Here is a 24177-nt window from a genome sequence, read left to right on the forward strand (position 1 = left end):
TGATTGTGGCAATACTTTATCTTAATTTTCCTAATATAAACACAGTGGCATTTGTATCAGTTCAGAACATCACACTGGTCCTATGTATTCCAAAATTGAATTTAGGCTTTCAGTGAATCTAGTTAACTTTTTTTTCGGTTGAAATAAGTTTAACATTATAAATTAAGCTCTGAATGACTGTTTAACATTTTGATATTTTTACTGTGGTTTAAAATAATAATTACATGTTGTTTATTTTAATCTCCCCATATGTATAGTTATAGCATAATCAGTTAATTTTAACATGTCCTTGTGTCTATAGTGTGTCTCAAAAACTGGTATGACAGAAGAGCCCCCACCCACATTTTTTGTTAGAAGAAGTGCTGTTCAGAGGAGAAAGGTTCATAAGGCACCTTTACAAACATTGATAGCATTAAACAAAGTAATGAGGTACTAACAGATTAATTCTCCAAAGAGTGAGAGCTCTCTGAAGCTCTTTGCATATTCATTATATTCATTTACCTATTGGTATGCACAAAATCTGTGTTGCTCCCTTTGGAGAACATCATTAGGGATGGGTTTGCTTTTTCTTGAGTTGTGTATTGCATTAAGTTCTACAGGTTAAAATGATACAATACACTTTGACATGGTGAAAATGTGTTAGAAAGTATCAAATTGTATTTATTGACAGAATGAGAGTTTCCTTCTGTACAGTATTTCCATCTGCCAGATGTTATCATTTTGTACTTTGTAAAATACACAGATACTGTAAATCCTGAGAGCTTCTTCCTGGGCATGTCTATCCAAATGAACAGAACTCCTTTGCTCTAACCATCTGTGTGGAACAAGAGGAATGTTTACAAGGAGGGGTATAGAGGGTCTGTATACATTAAAAGTGATAATGGGATAATTGAAAAAAGGCACCAAAATGATCAGGGAACTAAAGCAAGCAGCATCCTTGCTCAATCTGATCTTTGCTCGGAATAGTTCTTAGGCTCCAGACCTGCTTTAAAAACCTACATGGGATCTACAACTAAATGTTTCAGTGTGGAGTCATCTTCTTCATTGTGCCAGCTAGCCACCTAATGCCTTCTTTCTAGATAGTTTATTCCTTTCCCCCTCCTCCAAGTGAATTTTCTTCTTTTGCAAATCGTGTAGTTTCCACAAGCATGCCAGTAACCTCTCCTGCTTCTCAGTTAGTCCATTTTGACTTTATAGATATTGTAACTCAACACATGAGTCCACCATCAGTGTATAAGAGAAACACTTATGATGTTGATTATTTAGGAAACATTGTTGCTTTTTTCCCTCAGATCACAACGTTTAAATTTTGATGTATCATCTCCTAACGGGATTCTTCTCTTCCGGGAGGCTAGTAAGATGATTTGCACTTATGGTGAGTATGTGTTGGTGATTTGTTGTATATATTTCTTTGCCGGTTTAGTAAGAAAAGCAAAGTACCTCATTTTAATTAAACAGAATTTGAGTTCCCATTATATTGACATTTGCTGCTGTTGATAGGAGAAATTATGGACATAGAAAAGCAGAGGAATTTCTGAAGAAGGCTCATTAACCTAAGAGACACATTCAATGGGGTAACTGGCATTCAGTATAATGACACACTTGGTTGATCCTTAACATTTCAGTTTCGAAGCAAAACAGGGCTACCTAAAATTAGTAATGATTTCGGTGATGACAGAAGTGTATTAAATATTAAATGAAAAGAGAAGGGATATTGAGGCGGAAAACAGCGAGATAACAGCTTGTTGGTATCATGATCTACAGAATGTTGTGGACTGTTGTAGGAGTCACTTGGAAGGAGAAAATGACAGCTGGAGGTTGGGCTGATTAGCCCCCTACTGTAGGTTGTGAAAAGTATGGCCCACAGGTGACATGTACTGTAATCCCATCCGCTTCTTTTGTGACCTCGGGGGGGGGGGACAAAAACCTGTTGTGCCATCCCCACAAATTGCTGACTACTGACTGAATGCACTAACATGGTGCAGTGGACTAGCCTAATCAATAACCAATCCAAGACATTAGTGTAATTGACTAATTTGATAAATTACTTTACCAGTCAAGAAGGAAACTTGATTTTACAAGTGTTTTGGAGTGTTTCCGTCATCAGTTAGGAGGCCTTTGGTTTGTCATTTCTGTTGGCACTGCTACTGTTTCTGGTGCTCTACCATAATAAGTTAATTTAAAGCTCATTTGAAATTTAAAATTATAAGAAAATTAAAATCACTCTATAGTGAACTTAATTTATTCTACAGTGAATGAACTTGCATCCTAAATGAACTGTAATTATTTAATGTATCAAAAATTTATTGTTTCATATAACATTTAATATTTAGTAGACATAGGTGGATTTTATTTTTAATACTAAAACATATTATTATGATAAAATCTGTTCTACATATGTTTATATCAAACCGAGCATATATTAATCCATTTTCACATATTTTACCTGATTTGTATCTTCTTCTTTTTGTCAATTTATCTAATAAAACTGCTATCCACAAATTTGCTTTGCCTCCCAACAGTGTTCCAGGAAATAAATGTTATACTATATAGCCAGAATCTTGGTATAGTCAATTGGTGAAATTTAAATCTACAAGCAGATTATGTGTGATTGAGCCCCATCATTTAAAGTCTAGTGGCCTTTAGTTGTTTCCAAACCCTCAGTCCAGAGAAGTTTTGTATCAGAAGTACTTCACAGAGGCTGGATGGCCATCTGTCGGGGATGCTTTGATTGTGATTTCCTGCATGGCAGGGGGTTGGACTGGATGGCCCTTGCAGTCTCTTCCAACTCTATGATTCTGTGATTCTATGGTAGCACCTTAAGGAGAGATTCAAATAGTACAGAGGAAAATAATCAGCCATACTCTTCTGGAATTCAACCAATAAACAAACAAGATGAGCTCCTTGGTACAATGGCAGAACTTAAAGACTCTTTGTCGTCTTTGCTCTCTTCTATTGATTCACTTATATCTTGTCACTTTTATAAAGAGGTTATTATTCAAAAGGCTGCTATGAATGATATGCCATTGATGCAACATTTAAATAGGCCTTTAATTCCTTTCAATCATAATTCTGAATTTCCTTTACCCAACAGTCTTCTAGCCTTAGATAGGGATCCAGTTTATCCAGCTGAAGAAAAGAATATTAATATTCTAGTTGCAAGGATTTACAAGCCAGAGATCCAAGCACAGACAAACCTTCTGTCTTACTTGATGGTGGATGACAGACACTAAGGCCCTTAACAACAGAAAAATATGGTTCTATTGGATGTGTTAATCTACTTGTCAATTTATCAGTTTTTAAAATTCTACTAAAATGAAATTATTTACTCTTAGACCACACCTTCTTTGAGCATGTAGTCCTCAAGGAATTATCAACCAGATAAATGGCCTGACTTCACAGAGGTTGGCCCAGCTACTCTAATGGCAAAGTATACTGGATACAGATGTATGTTGATAGGATATGTGACATGAGGTGTTGTGGTCTTCATGTGTCAGCTGTTGGAGGAGATTTAGGAGAGTAGAAGAAAAGGGATGTCTTTTTCACCTTTTATATCCTGGATACATAGCAGTAAAACAGATAGCTTGTTTTTTGGATGACTACCAGCTGGTAGCCAATCCTGAACCTAAACATAATAGCAATATATAGCCTAATAGCAGAGAAACAGAGAGAAAATGGTCCACTGAAACCTTCTGTCAACCAGTGAGCTTCGAGCAACGCGGCAAACCCCAACATGACTGTAGTCCCCTGTTGTATCCTTTACCCTACAACAAAGTGTTGCAGAGCACCTCTCCAAGCCCCCACATTGCTATAGTTTTTCTTGAATGTTCCCACTCACATAGTACTTCAAGTAGCACCACATAGCTCCAGAGTGGCTAACGTCATGTTAGATCCTTGCGATGTTCTGTTACACTATTATTTTCCTTTAAAGTATTTTGCACCTAGCAGACGGACAGCAGCAGAAGCAAATTTCTTCAGATGATTGTTAGACTTAGCAAAAACTTGGAGAACGTTAATGTGTAGAGCATATTATTCATATACATAAAATGTCATTCTTAGTCAAAATTACCAATTATGGTGAATTGTTGTAATTGTTATTGTTGTTGTTATTTGTATCCTGCTCTTTTCCCAAAACTAGGACCCACAGCAGCTCACAATATTAAAAGAACAGTACAATTGAAACATATAAAAGTGATACATTAATATAGACTTAATTTTTTACAATATTAAAATAGATTGCTTGATAAAGGTGTTTGAAATGCTTTAAAACAATACAACACGCCAGCCTGTTCTTTAAAAAGTTTCTGTTTTAAAAGCCTGTCTGCATAAGAAGGTTTTAACCTGTCAGCATAATTTCAAAGTTCAAAGATTAAGCTAATTTTTAAATTAAATGTAGTTTTATAATATACTTGCTTGGAAATTAATTATCAGTCTTACTGTTTCACAAGGTAATTCTTGAAGGATTTCTTAGTGGAAGGAACAGTACAAGTTCCTTATGTACTTTTGAAAGAAATACTGATGGTTCTTCTTTGTGGTCTCTGAGTCTCACACAACTGGGTCTTGTGTGTGCGCAGATCCCTTCGTGGAGCATTCCAGAGCTGAGTAGCTTTTTGGCAGTAATCCTGTCCTCCTCAGGCAGCAGCAATTAGCTATTCCTCTCAGTTCCTTTTCATCCATCATGCAGTCAACTTCAGTACTTCAGTCTTTGCATAGTTTCTCTTTTCTGTTATTTTTTCAGTCTTTTCCTTCATCAATATTTTCGATATTGCATGCTCTCCAGGACCTTGTTCGAATGTTACACCTTATGTGATGGGAAAATATTTCATACATACAGTCATGACAGTTGTCTTTTTTTTGTTTGTTTGTTTTGCCTTGGAAAAGACCATTTGGTAAATTTGTGCCCTGTCTGCCAAGGTTTCACTAACCAGGCCTTGATGAACAAGGCCTCTCGACTCTGGGTTAATCTCTGGAAGCAGTTGTTGAAGGAGGCTGAAGACCTGGCCGAAAATCGATCTCTTCATACCACTTCAACATCCATCTATAAGTTATGTTAGATTTCATCGGTACTGGGGGACCTTTCCACATCCTTCATGGATGAACCCCAATAATCTGCCTCAATGCTGCCGCCCTCCTCTCAGGAAGGCCCACAGGATCTGTCCATGCCAGTGACTCTGGGCCAGTCAATACAGTTACTGTCCGGGAAAGCAGCCAAAGGGCTGATAAGGCAGCTAGTTCTCAAACAAACAAACCCCCTCCCAGCACAGCAAAGTCAGTGTAAGCTACACAGTCCTGGAGATTCACAGTAGTTCTACCAAAAGGGATTACCAAGAGAATTGTCAGACGGTCCGAGGTTCAGGGTAACAGATAGGCAGGTCGATAAAGCAGTCCAAGGTCAAGGTTTCCGGGTAATCAAGACAAGAAGCCAAAGGAGCCAGAGACAGAGTCTTTCCTCTAAAAGAGTCAGATATCCACTGGCAAAGAACCACACATGCTCCAGGTGCTTAAGAAGGCAAGGAGCCGGCCTTCAGCTGTGTCTGATTATGAACACGCTTCTGATAAAGACTCCGAGATCTTCGAAGGCCCTCTCTTTCTGTTCGACGCTCCTTGAAGGTAGGCACACTGCCCAGATCCTCCTCCATGTCCACAGCCTCGGCACCAGGCAAACTTGACTGCTGAACCTCTGGAGGGGCCACAGACTCTGCTCCAGCAGAACTAGAGCCAGCCTCTGGCTCCTCCATTACAGGTTCAAGCCCCAGGGGCTCTGGCTCCTCCATTACAGGTTCAGGTCCCAGGGGCTCTAGCTCATCCTCTGAGTCCTCCAAGCTGTTCTCCAGGCTGGGCATGACAGTTACCACATAAGTCCAGTAAGGGAAATAAACAGTCATCAACCAATCAAAAGAAGACCAACAAAGCCAATAAACCATCTCTGGAACACTTAGTCCTTCAGTCTGCTTCAAAGTACTGGTACTGATACCAAGCCATGGCTTGAGTTTATCTAGCCCCTCCTCCCTACTGAAAATGGTAGAGGGTGCACACACCAACCACCAGATGATCCAAGAGGTTCTTAGGAGGCATCTTCATTCAATGTAACAGTTTCAGGAGGCGGAATCCCTACAATAATCACAGGTTCTGGCATACGAGCTTCCTCATTTGTTACCTTTCCTACAAACACCACCCCCACGTCAGAGTTCATTATGGAATCCAGTGGGTTCTACCTCTGATCCCAGATCTTCCAACACCAGGTTGACCCTACAATGGGCCCAACCTGGTGGGTCCCACACAGAGAATAATTAATCCTGGTTTTGCTGTTGGTCCCAGCATCAGAAATTTCAGTTCGAGTTTCAGCATTCCTGGCCCCTTTATAAAGACACCTCAATCTCGATCCCAAATGGATTGATCATATCTTGGTACTCACACTTCTGAACATGGTCTTGAACATTGACTCCCGAGGTGGGCAGTACACTCCCCCTCGGTGGCAGTGGAAAAATCCAGAGGAGTAGTGAGGGGGAAAGGGGGTGGCAGGCGGGCTGTGAGGGGAAAGGGGGTTGCCAGAGCCTTCTGACTCAAAGTATCAGTTAAAGTTTTGGTGTGCAGGAGGAATCCAGAGATTCCTTCTCCCCTTAACTCCTGAAGCAGAGGGCTATAGTTAGAATAGGAGACAGCAGCCTCCAGTTTCATGAGTGGAGTGCAGAAGGAATCCAGGGATTCTGCTTTGGGAGTTCGAAGGGCAAAGAATCCCTGGGTTCCTCTTGCATCCCACTCCTGAAGCTGGAGGCTGCTGTCTCCCATTCTAACAACAGCTTTCTGTTTTGGGAATTAAGACGAGGAAGATTCCTTGGATTCCTCTCTGCACCCTACTCCCAAAGCTGGAGGCTGCTGTCTCCCGTTCTAACATTCTACTAATGTTGCATCTTAATAATTCCATATATTACTAAATGTAATGACAATAGTTTTTGTGGGTTTTTCGGGCATGTTCCAGAACATGGCCAAATAGCCTGAAAAACTCACAAAAAACTATAAATGCCGGCCACGAAAGCCTTCAACTTCGTAATGACAATAGTTGTGACATTAACAACTCTTAAACAACTTCTTTATCCTCCTAACTCCTGAAGCTTGGAGGCTGTTGTCTCCCATTCACACAAAAGACTCCATGGTGCTTCACATCACACCTTACCAACACCATAACTGCACACTGCCCTCAGCCTGCTCTATGTCACTGGACCACTGGATCTCAGTTCCAGACTCCATACAAATGGGAGTCCATCGCCACACACTGAACTGTTCCGACGCAAGCATCTGCACATAAAGGGACAACGTCGGTACGACACCAGAACCGAAGATCCCTTTCAGTACCGAAGGCACCAGCATCAAGAACCAGTTAGCCAGCAGTCCCAGTTCATATAATGCCACTGGGAACACTCAGATAGGACCAAGATCCATCTTTGCTTTCCTCCAGTGCAGGGGACAGCATTCATCAGGATGTCCACAAATGCTCAATGTCCTCCCTGACGGCTTCCACTCAAAGGATGTCAGTAAAACCACAGTCTTCCTTAGAGCACCTTGAGATGACTATCCACCACCTCTCGTACACATTAAAATGGTGCCAGTTCTGCTCATTTGCACAAGCCTTGTGCCTATCAACCACCTACTGTCAAGTGATGCCTTATTCATCTCATAGATAATGGCCTCTCCGTCTCCTCTTTTCAAGTCTACTTGGCATCATCAGCCAGCATCACATGCAGCAGCTACATTGTTTTTCAGTGCCACCACAAAACGATTCTTTAAGGACAGACAAAGCTAGTCCCTTTCTTTGGTGCTGTCTCAGCTCATGTTTAAGCCATTCAAACCAGTGGCCACTAATTATTTGATTTGAGATTTCTAAAATGAAAGACTGTTTTCCTTATGTTTTCCTCATGACAGTCATATCTTCAAAGTGAGCAGGGGAAATTTGTGCCTTGTGATCAGACCTTCCCTACATGTTTTTTCATTGAAAAAAGGTGGTACTCTGCTTTGATCCCACCTCCTCCCTAAGTTGATTGCCCCATTCCACCTGAAACAAGACACAGCTCTACCATCCTTCCACCATGATCCTACATCCCCACTGGAAATGACTCTGTACTGCCTAGATGTTCCTGTACTTCCTCAGAGAATGGCCAAATGGGCCGTTGAATTCATCACCACGCGGAGATGATATGGCAGACACTCAAGCTGTTTGTTTGTTATGGCAGCCCGAAAGCAGGCCTTCCTGTATCTTCTCAGAGACTGGCCAGATGGATAGTTGAACTCAGCAACATTCTATACCAACTGGCTAGGTTACCACAATCATTGGGACTGTGGACCCACTCTACCTGAGGAGTGTCTTCCTTGGCATGGCTACAACGGATCTCCCTACCTGAAATCTGCAGATTTGTGACCTGGTCTCAGTTGCCCACCTTCATCAGATACCACTGCCTTGATTGCAGGGCCAGAGCAGATTCATGATTTGGCCAAGTGTTTTTTTTTTATCTGTACTCAACTGGCCTACCTTGCCTCCATTGTCAGCTAGCTAATCACACAGTTGTGTGAGGCACAGAGACCACAAAGAAGAAAGACAGGTTGCTTACCTGTAATGGTAGTTCTTCATGTGGTCATATGTTCTCTCACACAACCCCACTACCTCACCTCTTTTTTTGCAGGCCCTCCAACCATCAAAATGGGCATAAAAAATGAGGGGCGTATCTAATTGGCACTATTTATGCTGACACCTGAGGAGGGTGGGGTTACTGCCCAAGAGTTAATCAGCTCTGGAACACTCTGTGAATAGATCTGCGCTTGTGCAAGGCCCAGTTGTGTGAGGGCAGATGACCCCTTGAAGAACTACTGTTACAGGTAAGTAACCTGTCCTTTTTGTGGGAGAAAGATAAGTGCTTGCTGGAAAGACTCCTGTTTGAAACTGAAGAACTGCTGCTAGCCAATAACAGTATAGATCTGTCTTCCTCAAGCTGTCATGTCCGGATGAGTTGGACTGCTGCTCCCATCAGTTCAAGCCAGCTTGTCTGTTGATAGATGTGTGTAATGGAAATTACAATCCAACACTTCTGGAGGGTATGTACTTGGAGAAGGCACTTCTGGAGCGTAATGAAATTAAAATCACTCTATAGTGCTGGCCTGTGCATGGAATCATGGCATAGCGTTCACACGCACAATGCCATGACCTCGCCCCATGCTGCCATTTTGGCACATGGCCATTTACACGGTATGCGTCATGATGATGCCACTGTGGCGCAGCGTCCACTGTGGTACCACACCTATGGTGCCCCTTCCAGGATGCAGCTTCTTTTGGTTTCCTCCGGAGGCTGCAGCATATAGTTGCTACGACCCCAATGTGGGGCGAAAAGGGGCAGCTACATGCCACCTATCTGTATAGCCCTGAGTGAAGCTTGCATTGACTGGATGTCTTATCTAACTGTTGTCTGTGTAGCTTATATGTAAACTACACAATATAGTAGAGATTTTTAGAAATGCAAATTGCATAAATTGATGAGGGAGACATAGTGAGATTAGAGCAAGCTTGCAGGGTAAATAGAACACCTTTTCTCCTTACTATGTCCTGAAGAATATCTCTATCCTGAATCTGGCATTCACTTTGGAAAGAAATCCCTCATTGGAAGTAATTAATACTTTTTACAGCTCTGCTGCTACATTAACATATTTGCCATGCTGACATGTTATTAGGTGACACAGACTGCTGCAGTATACCATAGGAGCAAGAAGTGGCTTATTACAGTGTGGACCAGATTTATTTTTATGAAATGTAAACAACAGAATGTATGAATTTCAATAGTTCATGTAAGAAGAAGAAAAAAATTGGACATCAGAACATGATTTAGTATGAGACCACAATCCATTCTAAATCAAAACATGGGGACATTGATGGAGCCTTTTTGCAAAAACAACAATTATTTATTACAGTCCAGAAACCCAGCAAAATCAAATTACCACATATAAAATAAATTAAGCGCACAAGAAACAATTGGTCAAGCCATACAGAAAGAGCTGATTCCAGACTTTAACCCCTATTACAGAAAGTTAGCTGTTTTCTCAACCTGACTGCCTCAGACAATTGATGGAGCCTACTTGTATCTTTACTTCCACCACAAGTAAGCACCAAACCAGTTGCCACCAGTTTGCCACCAACTCCCTATATAATTCATCACTGGTGGTATGGAAGAGGTGAATTGAAACAGATGTTTTGATAGTATCAGAATCTGTAAACGACTTATTTTCAGAGGAATCCTGGGGGTAAAATTCCTGTCACTTAATTTTTTCTTTCATTTTGACTGATTTTGCCACTGGTGAGAATTGTTTCCAGTATCTGGACCCAATTAAAAACTTCACAGATGCACTCTGTAACATTTACAATATAGAATTCTTTAAAGACAGTCCCACATACAACAGGATGGCCTTGAAGTTTAAACAAAGCTGTCTCAGTCCAAGAGGGGCTAAACCTTCCTCCTCATCCTCATTTGGTAAAAGGCGCTCCATATCATAGGAGCCAAGTGAGCTTCCAGTGACAGAGTTGGATCAATATGCTTCCGCAGACCACAAACCTGAGTCTCTGCAAGTTAGAACAGAGTGAGCTGCACCTTCCTCAACAAACCCACTAACAGTATTTCCATGGGGGGGGGGGTCTGCTTCAGTTTATTGGCCCCTTACCCATTTTGTTACTGAAACCAGACACCAATTTTGAGTTAGTTTTGTTTTGCTTCATTAGATTGTCTTTTGAATAGAGCTGAAAGTAACAATGATAAAGCAGAAGGAAGGGAAGGTTGTAATGATATTTATGTTAAAAGGGATTTTTGCATAGTTTATCATATTTTAGTACAGAATTCTGACTTCAGATGTGCAGCTTTCTAAAAATCAGAATCCCAAAGATTCACTCATGTAATTTACCATATACTTATCTATAAGTCTGAAAATTTATGCCCAAAAATTGACCCCAAACTCCAGGTTGACTTATTTATGAGTCAATATGGTAATGTGATAGCAGCTCTTTCAGGTTTCCTCATGCAATGGGAAAAGAGTTTTTTCTTTTTCTTTTGAACCAAGCAGAAAGAATCCTGGGTGATAGATTACTGTTAAACAAACAGAGTCCCTCTTCTGCTCATGCTGGAGGTGTTTGGGAAATGAAGGCTGAGACCAAAGTTAAAACACTGAAGCAAAAAGCCTCAATTAGAGTCCCTTTTACTGCGCACACACATACACATAGTGAAAGAACCTCCAAGTTTTACCCTTGACTTATCCACAAGTCATGGCAAAATCCATAATTTTGGCCCCAAAACCTGCCCTCAATTTATACAATAAAGTTGACTTATAGTTGAGTATATACAGGTAAAAATGAAAAGGAGGAGGGAGTACTCAGAATCTTTTTCCAGGGCAAAACCAATGTAAGCTAAGTGACTTTGTGTACATTCACTTGTCTATGAACATGAAAAATATTTTCTTAGTTCAAAGTCTAGCTCAGCATCCTTTGCAAAAAGGCATGCGTTAAGCAGGTGCCACGGGATCCACTAGCATTCCTCTTATGCACATTCTTGTATTACATTATGCAGTGGTCCCCCTACATTCACTGGGGTGGAAAAACGGCTGTGAGTGTGTGTGGGTGCGCGCATTTGTGTATACACACACACACACACACACACACACAAGACATATGTCTCTAGGAATCTCCAGATACTCACATGCAACTCTGTGATCAACATCTGCCAGAGGTTGATCATCAAATTATGCTGGAGGACCTACAAATGCCTAGAGAAGTGTTTTCTCTAGGAACTGCTAGCACATCCCTATGGTCAACGTCCAGCAGAATTGCGCTGGAGGTCTTAGCGATTACTAAAGAGAACATATTAATCAAAACTGCAAATAATCAAATCCGCAAAAGTCAAACCTGTAAATGTAGAGGGCCAGTTGTACTGCCATTCAGTTTTATCCCATCAGAGTGTAGGCCAGTGCTTCTGTCTGATGTAGGGAGCCACCAGTTATTCCCCCCCCCCCAGTGTAACAGATTATTCCTATATTTGCTTCTGTTAGTTGTAATTGTTTCTTTTCTCTCTCTCTCTCTCTCTCTCTCTCTCTCTCTCTCTGTGTGTGTGTGTATAGGATTCAGAAGTGCTAAAATATCAGTCCATTAGGTTGAAAATGATTTGTTCTAGAACCTAAAGTATGTATTGTTTGTGAGTGGTGTTCTTTTCAGTAACACTTTCACTCACCATTTTGGAAGACTGACAGAAAAATAATATTTTCAATATGTTGTATTTTATTTATCTACATTCTGTCATGATATACTTTGATGTAAGTTTTTAATTTTGCAGCAGCTTTCAGCTGTTCTAGTAGTTACTGTTCAGGGTCAGTATCAAGGTTAGGCACAGTAGCACAGAACAATTTCCTGTTCTCATAGTCCAGGTAACATTTGGATGAGGATTACTTTTTAGCACATTTTTCAGTAGCCAAGGACATTATTTCTAATGAGCTTTAAATTGCTGCTAGAACATCCATTGTATAAAGCTTAATGTTGTAATCCATTCCATCCTAGCAACTTCATAAAATAGTGCATCTTTTTTAAAAAGTTAAATTGTTCTTTGCTATGTAATAAGTATTATTACTATTATTTTTAATAAATTTCCATTTTTTCTGTTTAGTCACTATCCCTTCCTTTTTCATACTGAGTAGTATCAGTACTGACATTTTGCAGTTGTGTGTTGAAAGACTTAGGATCCGACAAATTGCTACATATTTCAATATCACACGAAATCCTGTTCTTTTTTACTTTTTAAAGATAAACACGCCAAGTTTGTTCAAATAATGCTTTCTTCTTTTATTTTTTGTCAGTCTAGTCTCTGCTGATTCAACTTGATTGCATCAGGCCTGTTATTCAAAAAATAGTAGCTTCATTTGAAATAGTGTTTTAACTTGTATTTTTAATTGCCCCCACACCTGCTAAATAGTCACTACTGTTCAGCCCCCTGCTTTGTTCAGTGTTCTGTCCAGTAACAGCAGCATGTTGAAGGCATTCTCTCCTTCCCTTTGTTTTCCCACAACAGGTAAGGGAGAGTTCAGATTGTTGGACAGGTACAGTTGTCCCTTAGTATGTGCTGAAGTTTGGTTCCAGGATCCTCCATGGATAACAAACTCCATGGGTGCTCAAGTTCCATTAAATACAATGGCACAGTAAAATGGTATCCCTTATATAAAATGGCAAAATGAAGGTTTGCTTATTGGAATTTATACATTTTTAAAATATTGTCAAACCATGGAAAGCCATGGGTAAAACATTTGTGGATATGGAGGGCTGAGTGTACTACTATTTATTCCAGCTGCCCCAATAAAAAGAAATAATAGAAATAGTAGATGGTTTGCTTACCACCAGCCTGATTTTGCATGCCTTCCAAGAAAATGGAAAGCATTTCAAGGATAACATTGTGCTGCCAAAATGCTATATTCCTTAAAATTTAAAGACCAGAACACTGACTCCCCTATTGAACAGTTAAGCAATGGAAGGGTGGCTGTATATCATGCTTTGTCATCACAAACCTTAATTAGTTGTATTGGTAGCTCAGAGATGCAGAGAATGGAGCTCTAAGATGTTGACATAATTCAACAGTAACACCCCATAATAAGACAAATGATTGATAAGCCCTTGTTTACCCCAGTGTTTGGGGGATCTGCTCTTCCTGAGGGAAATAGGGACATGGGAAATTGGTGATGCTATATTCTATTTTCTGCCTGCTTGTTATCCAGCCTCTTGCCTGCCCCTCACTCTGTTCACTCAGTCTAAGATTGTTGTTATTCTCATGACAGTGTTTTCTAAAATCCTCCTACAGATATTATCCTGCTGTTTTAAGAAGGTGGTATTACTAATAATTTGTGAACCACGAGAGATCTGTTGAGGATTGTGCCCTGAAAAGGAAGGTGATTTTTTTCAGCCCAGTTAGAAATTGACAGCTAGGAACCACACTTTTTGCCCTCTTGGCATAACACTGACTCCTTTGCTTCAACTGAGGATTGCATATTTACCACTCCTTGTGAAGTAATAGGAGAGATGAGGAAGATGTCACATGTACCAGTCACATGTACCATATATACTCTTCTAAAGTCTAAAAATTTATGCCTAAAAATTGACCCCAAAATCCTAGGTCGACTTATTTACAGGTCTTTCAGATTTCCCCATGTAGTTTATTTCTGTCCTGAGCTAAGCAGATCAAGTTCTTGGTGACTGATTGATTGCTGTTAAACTTTCTAACAAATTATAGATAATAAGTTCTCAACTCAGAAAATAAGGGGCACAATTTTCAAGACACTGACAACACACTTTGAATGCATGCTTGAAAGCATTACTTGTTGAAGGTGTTTTTATAATTCCTTTTCACACAGCACTGGAAACATTGGTGTGTGCTGATGGGCTTGGTGGCCACATAAAATTGAAGCTTAGGAACACAGGATTTGTAGACGGTAGTGGCAGATCCCGTAATATCTTCCCCAAAGCACTCAGACCACAAAAAATGGTGCATAGCCATCTCCCTGATCCAGCACAAACAACAGTCTAGAGTTGGTAGGGAGTATTGAGAATGTTACTAAGAAAATTTAGCTGGAATTTAGTACCTTAGGCACTTATATAATACTTGCAGTTTGATTTGGGGTATACTGTTGTTGTTGATAGACTTCAAATCATTTCCAACATGGTGACCCTAAGGTAAACCTGTTATGTATTTTCTTGGCATGATTTGTTCAGAGAGGGTTTTGCCATTGCCTTCCACTGAGGTTGAGAGAGTGTGACTGCTCAAAGTCACCCAGTGGGTTTCTGTGGTCAAACAGAGATTCAAACACTGGTTTCCAGTATCCTAGTCCAACATCCAAACCACTAGAGCAGGGGTAGGCAACCTGCGGCCCAGCGAGGCCTTGGGACCGGCCCCAGCCTGGTCCTGCCGCCGATTGCCGCCAGGGCCTTTGGCGTCTCGCGTGAGGGGCATGGTGGGACAATTGTCTATAGAAACCTCAGAAACATGCATTTATCTTAACTTTTTTTTAATGTCAGCAAATTTTTTCACGTGTCCTCCATTTTTTATTTTAAAAGTGCCCTCCATTTGAAAAGTTTGTCCTACATTTGTCTCGGTTTATTTATTTATTTAATTTTTTAAAAAATTGATTTAATTAATTATTTTTTGGCTTTGGCCCCCCAGTTGTCTGAGGGACAGCAACCCGGCCCCCGGCTCAAAAGGGTTGCCTACCCCTGCACTAGAGTTTGCTAAATTATGTTTAAGATCAGTGGCCAGGATTGTCTGATTCCAGGAATTTAGTATCTAAACTTTTACACTTTTCTTCTTCGGTCTTTAATCCCCAAGGATTAATCCCCAAGGTACTGCTGTCCAGTTGTTTGAGACTTGTTGAGTGCCTTTAAGTCATTTTCAATTTATAGTGACCCTATCATGAGGATTTCAGAAGAAGTTGGCTATTGCCTTCCTCTGAGGATGAAATGGCCCTTTTTCTTTCTTTCTTTTTAACATACACCAAAGACTTGGGCTGCCAACTGAAATCCTATTATATTTTTGGAGTATGTGGTTCTTTTCATATAGATGATGAAGAGGAAAAGTTAGGATCAGGTAGAATGTTTATTATAGTTCAGTTTTATTTTTGTCACTGAAATATTTAAGATAGACTAAGATGCTCATTCAATTTATGCATTTCTTATTTGGAGAGCATGCTAATGAAACTTGTTCAGAGTATCTTTATTTTTCCCCAGTTCTCTTTTCAGTCTTACTTTTCAGGGGGCATAATTAGCGCATTTGATCCAAACAGAAGCATGATCCAAGCAGAAACAGAATCCTTAATATTAAACCCAGTTCTGAGTTCTTTTTGTGTGTATGATTGGAAAATATTGCTCATCCCAGAAATCCTGTAGCTACTGTCAAGTGAGGAAGGAATAATATTGCTATCTCTCAAAGAGTTTTCTTTGATGCTGAATGGACCCTTCACACACGCACGCGCACACACACACGGTATTATTCCTGAGTCCATGGCTTGATTTTCCTCACAATAATTAATGGTAGCTATAGGTTTATATGAGAGGAAGCCAAGCACACTGTTATGGTAGAAGGCCAAATCCTATTCTGTCTCCTGACTGTGCTTTCCTAGCCATTGATAATGAAATCTATTTATTTCTTTGCCCTGGGTGCTCTTGATCTTGCTAGTGGGGATTGGATGGACCTATTTCACATGTGGAAAGCACAATGAGGTTGAAACACAAGATCATAACATTTTTAACAGTGTTTCCCAAAAGGACATGTTGATTATGCTCCCCACCCCAATGGTTGGAAGAAGGACCGAAAGCATGAAGACACATAGTGTTCTTCCACATGGGGGAAATTCCAGGTCAATTTGGCTTGAGGGCTAGCCAATATGAACTCTCACATATATTAACAGTGTACATGGGGTCATGTGAACATTCCTACTGTGAAATAGGATAGGATATTGGGAAGTGACTTGTGAGTTGACAGAAACTAGTTTTTCACTCAATATGTCAACTCTGAAATTTCATTCAGTATTTTCCTAATTTCTTGTTTACTGATTGTGTAGCTGGCTCCATGAGTGAAAGTAGTCCCAAGTCAATGTTTCTGATAGGTTTGATATGATAGTGTCCTTCCCAGTGAGGCAAACTGTTCTGCATTTCAGTAATTCTAGTGTACTGTTTAGATTACAGTACTGTATTACTTTATTAACAAAATTCTGGTTAGCCATTCTAGGCTTTAGGAGTTTATCTTTTGATTCATGCTGAACACTGTCCAATCCTTCAAAATGCTTTTCCTTCAACCTCAGTAACAAGAGGTTTACTGCAGTGGCCTCTGAGGGAGAGAAGAGCCATTGTTGCCTAGTCCCAGCAGATGGTTAGGCACCCTTCTTCCATTCCAGCTGCCACTACTGTGGCCTCTGAGGGAGAGAAGAGCCATCAGGGGAGAGACTCAGAACCACAGAGACCATCAGGGGGGTGCAGGAAGGAAGCGGCTGTTGTATTTGCTACTGCCTTGGACCTCTGCTTCCCTCAGAGGTCTTGCTCTTTGCAGGACTAAAGCCCCCACTCAGCAGGCACTGACCACCACCCAGCACAGCTGCCTTGCCTGGCTGGACTATAAGAACAGGGCTTAGAGGGAGGCCTTACCAAACAACACCCAGCAGAGAGACTGGGGATCACAGAAATCATCGGGGCTGTAGGAAGGAAGAGGATGCTGTGTTTCCTACTGCTTTGGACCTCTGCTTCCCTCAGTGAACTAGCTTTTTGCAGTACTGAAGCCCTGATTAAACTTGTACTTTATTCTTGCACTGGGTATAGTGGGCAAAGGTTTGTCCTTTTGCTAGACAGAGACAAGGGTCTGTTACCTGCATTACCTCCTCGGCCTCAGAGGGAGAGAGGCAGGCCATCTCCATCAGGCCTAGCCTAGATTAAGAAAGAGAGCCTCCCTCTAGTCTGTCTGCCATAGCAGGCCTCAGAAGGCGAAAAGAACTGCTGGACCTGATCCCCTTCCCCACTGCCATTCCCTTCTCCTTTTTTGTCATGTATTTTTAGATTGTAAACCTGAGGGCAGGGAACTATCTAATGAACCATTTGTAAGCTGCTCTGAGAGCCTTTGTGGCTGAAGAGCGGGATATAATCTGCTAAACTTTAAATGGAAAGGTGCTTTATCTTTTTATTATCGGTAACATGCTTTCAAATGCCCTTGAGTTTAGGAAGGGATATGGCTTAACTAGAGTGCATGTTTTGCAGGTAAAAGGCATCAGATGCAGTTCACAATAAATGCCAGGACAGATACCTTATTTGAAACCCTTCTGCCTAATCACCATAGATAAAGCAGTGGCCTGACTTAGTATTAGACAGGTTCTTATGTTCCTTTGAGTTGTTCAGCAAATCAGCCATTATCTCATGCAAAATAATTGTATTTCTGGGGTAAAGAGATATTGATGTCATAAAATACTGATCCTGGTTTGGTGCAAACATTTGGCTCTTAAAATGAAGTATTTCTGTTTATGTTCTATATTTAATCTGTTTTAAAACAAGGAACCTTTTGAAGAAAATGTATTACCCATTATTTTCTTGCTTTGGGAACTTGCTGTTGGGCCCACTATCCAGAAAGAAGATCAGACTTAGTGCCCATACCCTATTCTGTATATCTTCAACTTTTGTTGTAATATATTTTTGTGATTCCTTTAAAATGTAGTGATTACTGTTCTAAAATAGAAATTTAGATGTGTCATTGGATAATTTAAAGAAAGGATGAAATGAAAATGTTAGGTGACACTGTTATTTTCAATTACTTATGTCAATTTCTCTCTTCTTTATCTCTTTCTTTCCTCTCCTTACAAACAGGTAATCAGATCCTATCTCTTGGGACACTGTCAAAAGATCAAGTTTATCCAATGAAACTCAAGGGTATTTCCATCTGTTATTCTGCACTCAAATCTTCCTTGTGTGGAAATTATGTCAGCTTTGGCGTCTTCAAGTTGTATGGGGACAACCACTTTGACAATGTACTTCAGGCCTTTGTCAAAATGCTGCTCTCAGTATCCCACAGTGATTTGCTAGTAAGCAGTTATTCATCTTGGGAGTCTTTATGCAAAATATGAAATCACCACCACAGGCTTAAAATGGAGAGAAGGGTGGGGCATCTAGAACACTTCAAATACCATTCTCTTTAGTCTCAACTACCTACATTTATTCTGTATTGTTACAGTCAAAAATACAATTTGTATTTCCAGGAACATAAATGATGATTATTCACTTCAAAATATTTTAACACAGAGGATATTGGCTGAATGATCATCTATGTCCATAATAACCTTTGAATGTCACTAGGATTATTTTGCTTTCTGTCTCAATTTGTTCAGCTGCCATAAATTGTGTGTATGTATGCATGCATGCATGCATGCATATATATATATATATATATATATATATATATATATATATATTTCCCCCTTTTCTCTAGTGTGTTCAAGGGTTATATGACTGTCTTCTTACTCTGACAGCAACTCTTTCAGGTAGATCAGGATACAAAAGGATGACTGGCCTCAAACAACCCCATATTTAATTTCTATTACAGTGCACCCACATCATACGTGGCTTTCAGCATATGATGAAAGCCACGAGGGAGCCCGCGATGGCGTGCAGGGCAGCTCATCCCATTAAGACTAATAAGGTGTGCGCCATGGTGCGTATGCGCTGCCGTGCCATGCATGAGCCCCATTATTTTCAATGGGGTTTGAGCATACGCTTTTTTTTACACTGGGGGGGGGGGGGTCTGGAGCGGATCCCTCACGTAAAAAAGGGGTGCACTGTATTTTATGTAATGGGCCCCACTGGCAATCCTTTATTTTTGAAACAAGGGCATATTGCTTCTAAACTGGTATCTGCCCTGTGGATTGCCTTTAGTTAAGTAATGCTACAGTCTACTATCTGCCGAGTGAGAGAGAGTAAAATCCTGCCATTGTCAAAGACTTAGCACTGAATTGATTGAGACATTCTTTCTGTACAGTGTTACATAGCACTCATCTATCTAAAGTGACCTTACCTTGGTTTATACAATCCACCCATCCATCCATCCCAGAGAAAAATATATGTGATTTTGGGAATATAAAGGCAAGTATGCTAGTCAAGACAAGCAACATGGTGCAGTGGTTTGAGTGATGGACTAGGACTCTAGATTTTTAATTCCTTTTCAGTCTTGGAAACCCACTGGGTGACCTTATGCAAGTTAGAATGCAAAGATATAGGTGTGTTAGGCCCCATACAGACAGGCCAAAATAAAGCTGCTTCGGGTCACTTTGGAAGTATGCTGTTTAATTGATGCATGCATCCTAAAAGTCTGGAAGCTGCACCAAAGCCATGATCTAGTCCTAAGGACCAGAGTGTGGCTTTGGTGCAGCTTCTGGACTCTTAGGATGTATACATCATTTAAACAGCATACCTCCAAAGTGACCCAAAGCAGCTTTATTTTGGCCTGTCTATATGGGCCCTTAGTCTGTAGAAACAGTATGTAGAGAAATCTTGTAGGATCTTTGAAATTAACTGATAGAGGTTGGCAGTATGAGCTTTTGTAGACTAAAGTCTACTTCTTTGGAGGTCTTTAAGCAGAGGCTGGATGGCTATCTGTCATGGATGCTTTGATTGAGAGTTCCTGCATGGCAGGAGGTTGGACTGGATGGCCCTTGTGGTCTCTTCCAACTATACGATTCTATGATTCTGTGATCCTCAAATACATCTGAAGAAGTAGACTAAGTCTATGAAAGCTCATGCTGCCAACCTATTTCTTTCGGTTAGTCTCAAAGGTGCTACAAGATATCGCTACATACTTATGAAAGTTACACTATCTAATTCTAAGAGGAAGGCAATGGCAAACTTCCTTTGAGTAAATATAACCAAGAAACACCTATAAGAGAGTCACTGCAAGTCAGACTCAACTTGAAAGCACATGACAAAAACAAATGCTAGTCAGACCAAAGTATAGATATCCTGATTCTGCATACCAGGGACAAACTTATAAACTCTCTTCTATACAATGGTTTATAATGATGTAAGCAGATGTGCAGTGCACCTTTCTTAGTGAGATAAATCAGTCAAGGAAGGGAATGATAATATTTGCTGAACTCTCCCATCCCAAATTAACCATAGAGAAAGTCACAAGATTGGTCCTAGACCCAAAGGTTGATCTGAGTAATCCAGCAGCTGTAAGTGGTGTGTGCATGCACCAGGCATGTGCCAGATAGAAAAGAAGGATTGGGAAGGAGGGGAGTAGGTGGCTTTCCACTGTTCCTGACTCCAGTGAAACCCCACATACTATTGAGGCTGTGGTCAGGTCCAATCTGGTGTACAAGCAACTGATCCATCAGAAATCACTGCCAGCAGCTGTCTTTTCAGCTGAGGATTTCCATTATCCAAGAGGGAAGCAGCAGCTGGATGTCATGATTGCTTGCTTGCTTGGCCCAAGAGTTTCCAAACTGAACCTAACAGGGATCAATGACATGAGGATAGTGTAGCTATAGATGATCAAAGGAGGGATAAAAAAAATACAAACTCTGTTCCACACTGCCCTGTGTCAGGTGGTCTATTTCTTTCATTTTGCCCACTGCATCAGATAGATCTGTATCAGTTGAAGAAGTGGCAGTGCAGCACTATGGTGATTGCCTGTGATTGCTTTTGTAGACTTAAAGGGACAAAGCATTTAAGCAGGGCATTTTTGTACAACCAGCTTAGTAGTGGTCCCACTCCCCAACCCCTGTGCATGGAACAGCAAATCATCATTAGTGATATGGAATAAGCAACAGGTGGTAGAGTGCAATGGGGCAAGCATTAATGAGCAGCTATTGCAATATTATCTGTAAGGTTGGATTACTATTACTGTGTCACTTTCTGCAATTGAGGGTCATCTAGTGACAACTAGATTACAGTGTCTGAGGAAACATATGGAATTTCTATGAAGTTTGCACCCAGCCTTATGTTGGACTTCAGCTTCACAATGTCAAGGGCTCCAACAGGCTCTTTCATTTAATATAGCATTTTTTAATCTGTTTAGCTTTTAGGCCTCTTTTTCTGTTAAAATATATCAGAAAGTGTTAGTATTCTTATGCATACATAAAAAGCTGAAATTCAGTAATCGTTACTGAGAAAGAAAAATGAAATGAGACACTAATAATAATAATAATACGTTTTATTTATTAACCGCTATTCCAAATAGATCATAGCGGTGTACAAGAAATTCAGTATACAATACAATATAAAAATACAATGGACAATATACAATACATATATTGTATTGTATATAAGAATGTTATAACCACCACCATCCTTTCTTTCCCTCTTAAAAATGAAAGAGGCACACTCTTTACATCAGACTGCACCAGAGTGGTTCAGCTCTGTTCAAAGTCAGTGTTTTTATGTATGGTGTTTTTATGTATTCTTAATTGTTTTATTGATATTTGCTGTGAACCGCCCTGATCTATGGAAGGGCGGTATAAAATAATAAATTTATTATTATTATTATTATTATTATTATTATTATTATTATTAGGGCAAGATCTGATGCATGTCTAGCCCAAGACATTCTGGCTCCAATAAGGACTGCAAAATGGTCAATTGCAGAGAATAAATACAGCCCAAAATATACTTTATAAGGATGAAAAGTAATCTGGGATGTGTTAAAGTTACCTTACAGGCATCTTAATATTTTAATGCAATCGTTTCTATAATCCATAGAATTTCTCATTCCCCCTCCCCTTTCTCTCTCTCTCTCTCTCTCTCTCAGCAATATCGAAAACTAAGCCAGTCTTATTACCCACTCTTGGAATGCCTCACGCAGGACCATATGAGTTTCATCACTGGTTTAGAGCCTCGTGTACTAATGTATATATTCACTTCAATATCTGAAGGACTTACTGCACTGGGTAAGTAACTCACATAACTGAACTCGGAAAAATGCACAGGGTACTTTGCAGCAGTCAAAAGCAACTTGGCATGATTTTCAAGACTTTTATTTTGTTATCACTGCAATGCAGTATGCATTTATTTTTCTTTAAAATTCTCATTTCCTGAAAAATTAAGTACAGTACGTATTCCTTAAGATTTCTATTTCGAGAAGAAAAGTCCACTTGTCTAGGATAAACAGTCAAAAATATAACCATGAACTCACTAATGCAGCTTTTAAAAGTGTTAGTGGGATGACTAGAGCTAAATGTGTGTATTTTCCTTCATAGTTAAGAACTTACAATGTCCATCCAGACAATATTGATTTTTTAAGGTTAATATACCCTTCTCATTCTAATTAGGTATTATTTCTGTATCACTTTCTTCCTCATGATAAGCTTGTCACCATTATTTCCATTTTACAATGTGGAAGAACAAACCAGTCAGTAATATTTTGGCCAAAATGTATAGTAGTTTCATAGGCAAAGTGAGTTTTGAACTGGAATATCCTGGTCCAAGTGTAACTCTACCACAATTACACTTGCTGTAAAACTGAGGGGCTGTGCACACGGCTATAAAGGCCAGCCTGTGGGTTTAGTTGGGACATAGCGTCCACATGATGCACATTCCGACTCCACCCTCAGGGTGGCGTGATGTCACACGCTGCTCCACACGGTGTCGCATCACTCCTCTGCACTGCATCCACACGACGCAGCACCAAAGGAGCGCCTTAAAACAACGACTATCGCACCCTGGAAAAGCCAGATTGGTGCTGCAGCATGTGGTTACCACGGCCCAAATCCAGCGCAGCTGAAGGCGGCTGCAGGCCGCCCCTTAGAGGTGGTCTGCATAGCCCCTGAGTAGCATTTACTGTTCTTGAGGCAGAGTTGGGTATTTGTAAGCATGATCGTTGTGAATAGGAATGCTGAGATTGACCAGATTGTGTGAAACTCAGCTGTCACTCTGTGTAAAACAAAAATGTATTTAGGTTCACTTTTGAAAGCATCGGCCATGAATTCTAACATACACAAGAATTAGCAAATGTATATATGCATATGTGCCTTCAAGTCGACTTATGACAAGCCCATGAATTTCATAGGGTTTTCTTAGGCAAGGAATCATTAGTGGTGGTTTTTCCAGTTCCTTTCTGTGACATACAACCTACAGCACCGAATATTTGTTGCCAGTCTCCCATCCAAAATATTAACCAGGGCTGATTCTGCTTAGCCAGCAGGATCAGGTAGGATCTGTGCTTTTAGGGTATTTATATCACAATTAAATATACAGTAAAATACAGTCTGAATGTGCTAAAAGTAAAGCATTGCAGCAAGCAAGCTATACTGTGTACATAGAAAAACAAAAAAAATCAAAACTAGGCAATCGGCATTTTTCATTTTTTGTAAAGCACTGTACTGTATAGTTATTTATTTATTTAAAAATTTATTCCTTTTCTCTTTTTGCCATTAAGATGTTTGGCATGGCATATAATATTATATAGATTAAGCAGGAGAAGCAAACGTATAAAAGTCCACATCTTAAATCTTTTTTTGAAAAAAATCTTCAATAGTAACATTGTATGCATCTTGGACCCATACTTTATATCCTATGCTGTGCAGTAATATTTATTTCTTTGGAATACTGTGGTTGTAAATCATGTATAATGGAAGCCCTCATCTTAGACTTCACAGTAAGGACAA

The 24177-nt window shown here is 40.1% G+C and overlaps 2 protein-coding genes across 4 annotated transcripts in view; both read left to right on the plus strand.

Moving 5' to 3' along the window:
• The window catches only part of FGF18 (fibroblast growth factor 18), a 650869-nt gene that overhangs the window by 289453 nt on the left and 337239 nt on the right, over positions 1 to 24177 (plus strand). The gene's annotated exons all lie outside the window — the stretch shown is intronic.
• Positions 1 to 24177, plus strand: part of RANBP17 (RAN binding protein 17) — a 242905-nt gene that overhangs the window by 175959 nt on the left and 42769 nt on the right. For all 3 annotated transcript variants that reach the window (XM_042464644.1, XM_042464725.1, XM_042464814.1), the window contains 3 exons: positions 1293 to 1375; positions 18392 to 18606; positions 22323 to 22461. In XM_042464644.1, coding sequence (XP_042320578.1) covers positions 1293 to 1375; positions 18392 to 18606; positions 22323 to 22461 — 437 coding nt within the window. The remainder of the gene's footprint in view (positions 1 to 1292; positions 1376 to 18391; positions 18607 to 22322; positions 22462 to 24177) is intronic.

This window comes from Sceloporus undulatus, chromosome 1, assembly GCF_019175285.1.
Source record: "Sceloporus undulatus isolate JIND9_A2432 ecotype Alabama chromosome 1, SceUnd_v1.1, whole genome shotgun sequence".
NCBI classification, from domain to species: Eukaryota; Metazoa; Chordata; class Lepidosauria; order Squamata; family Phrynosomatidae; genus Sceloporus; species Sceloporus undulatus.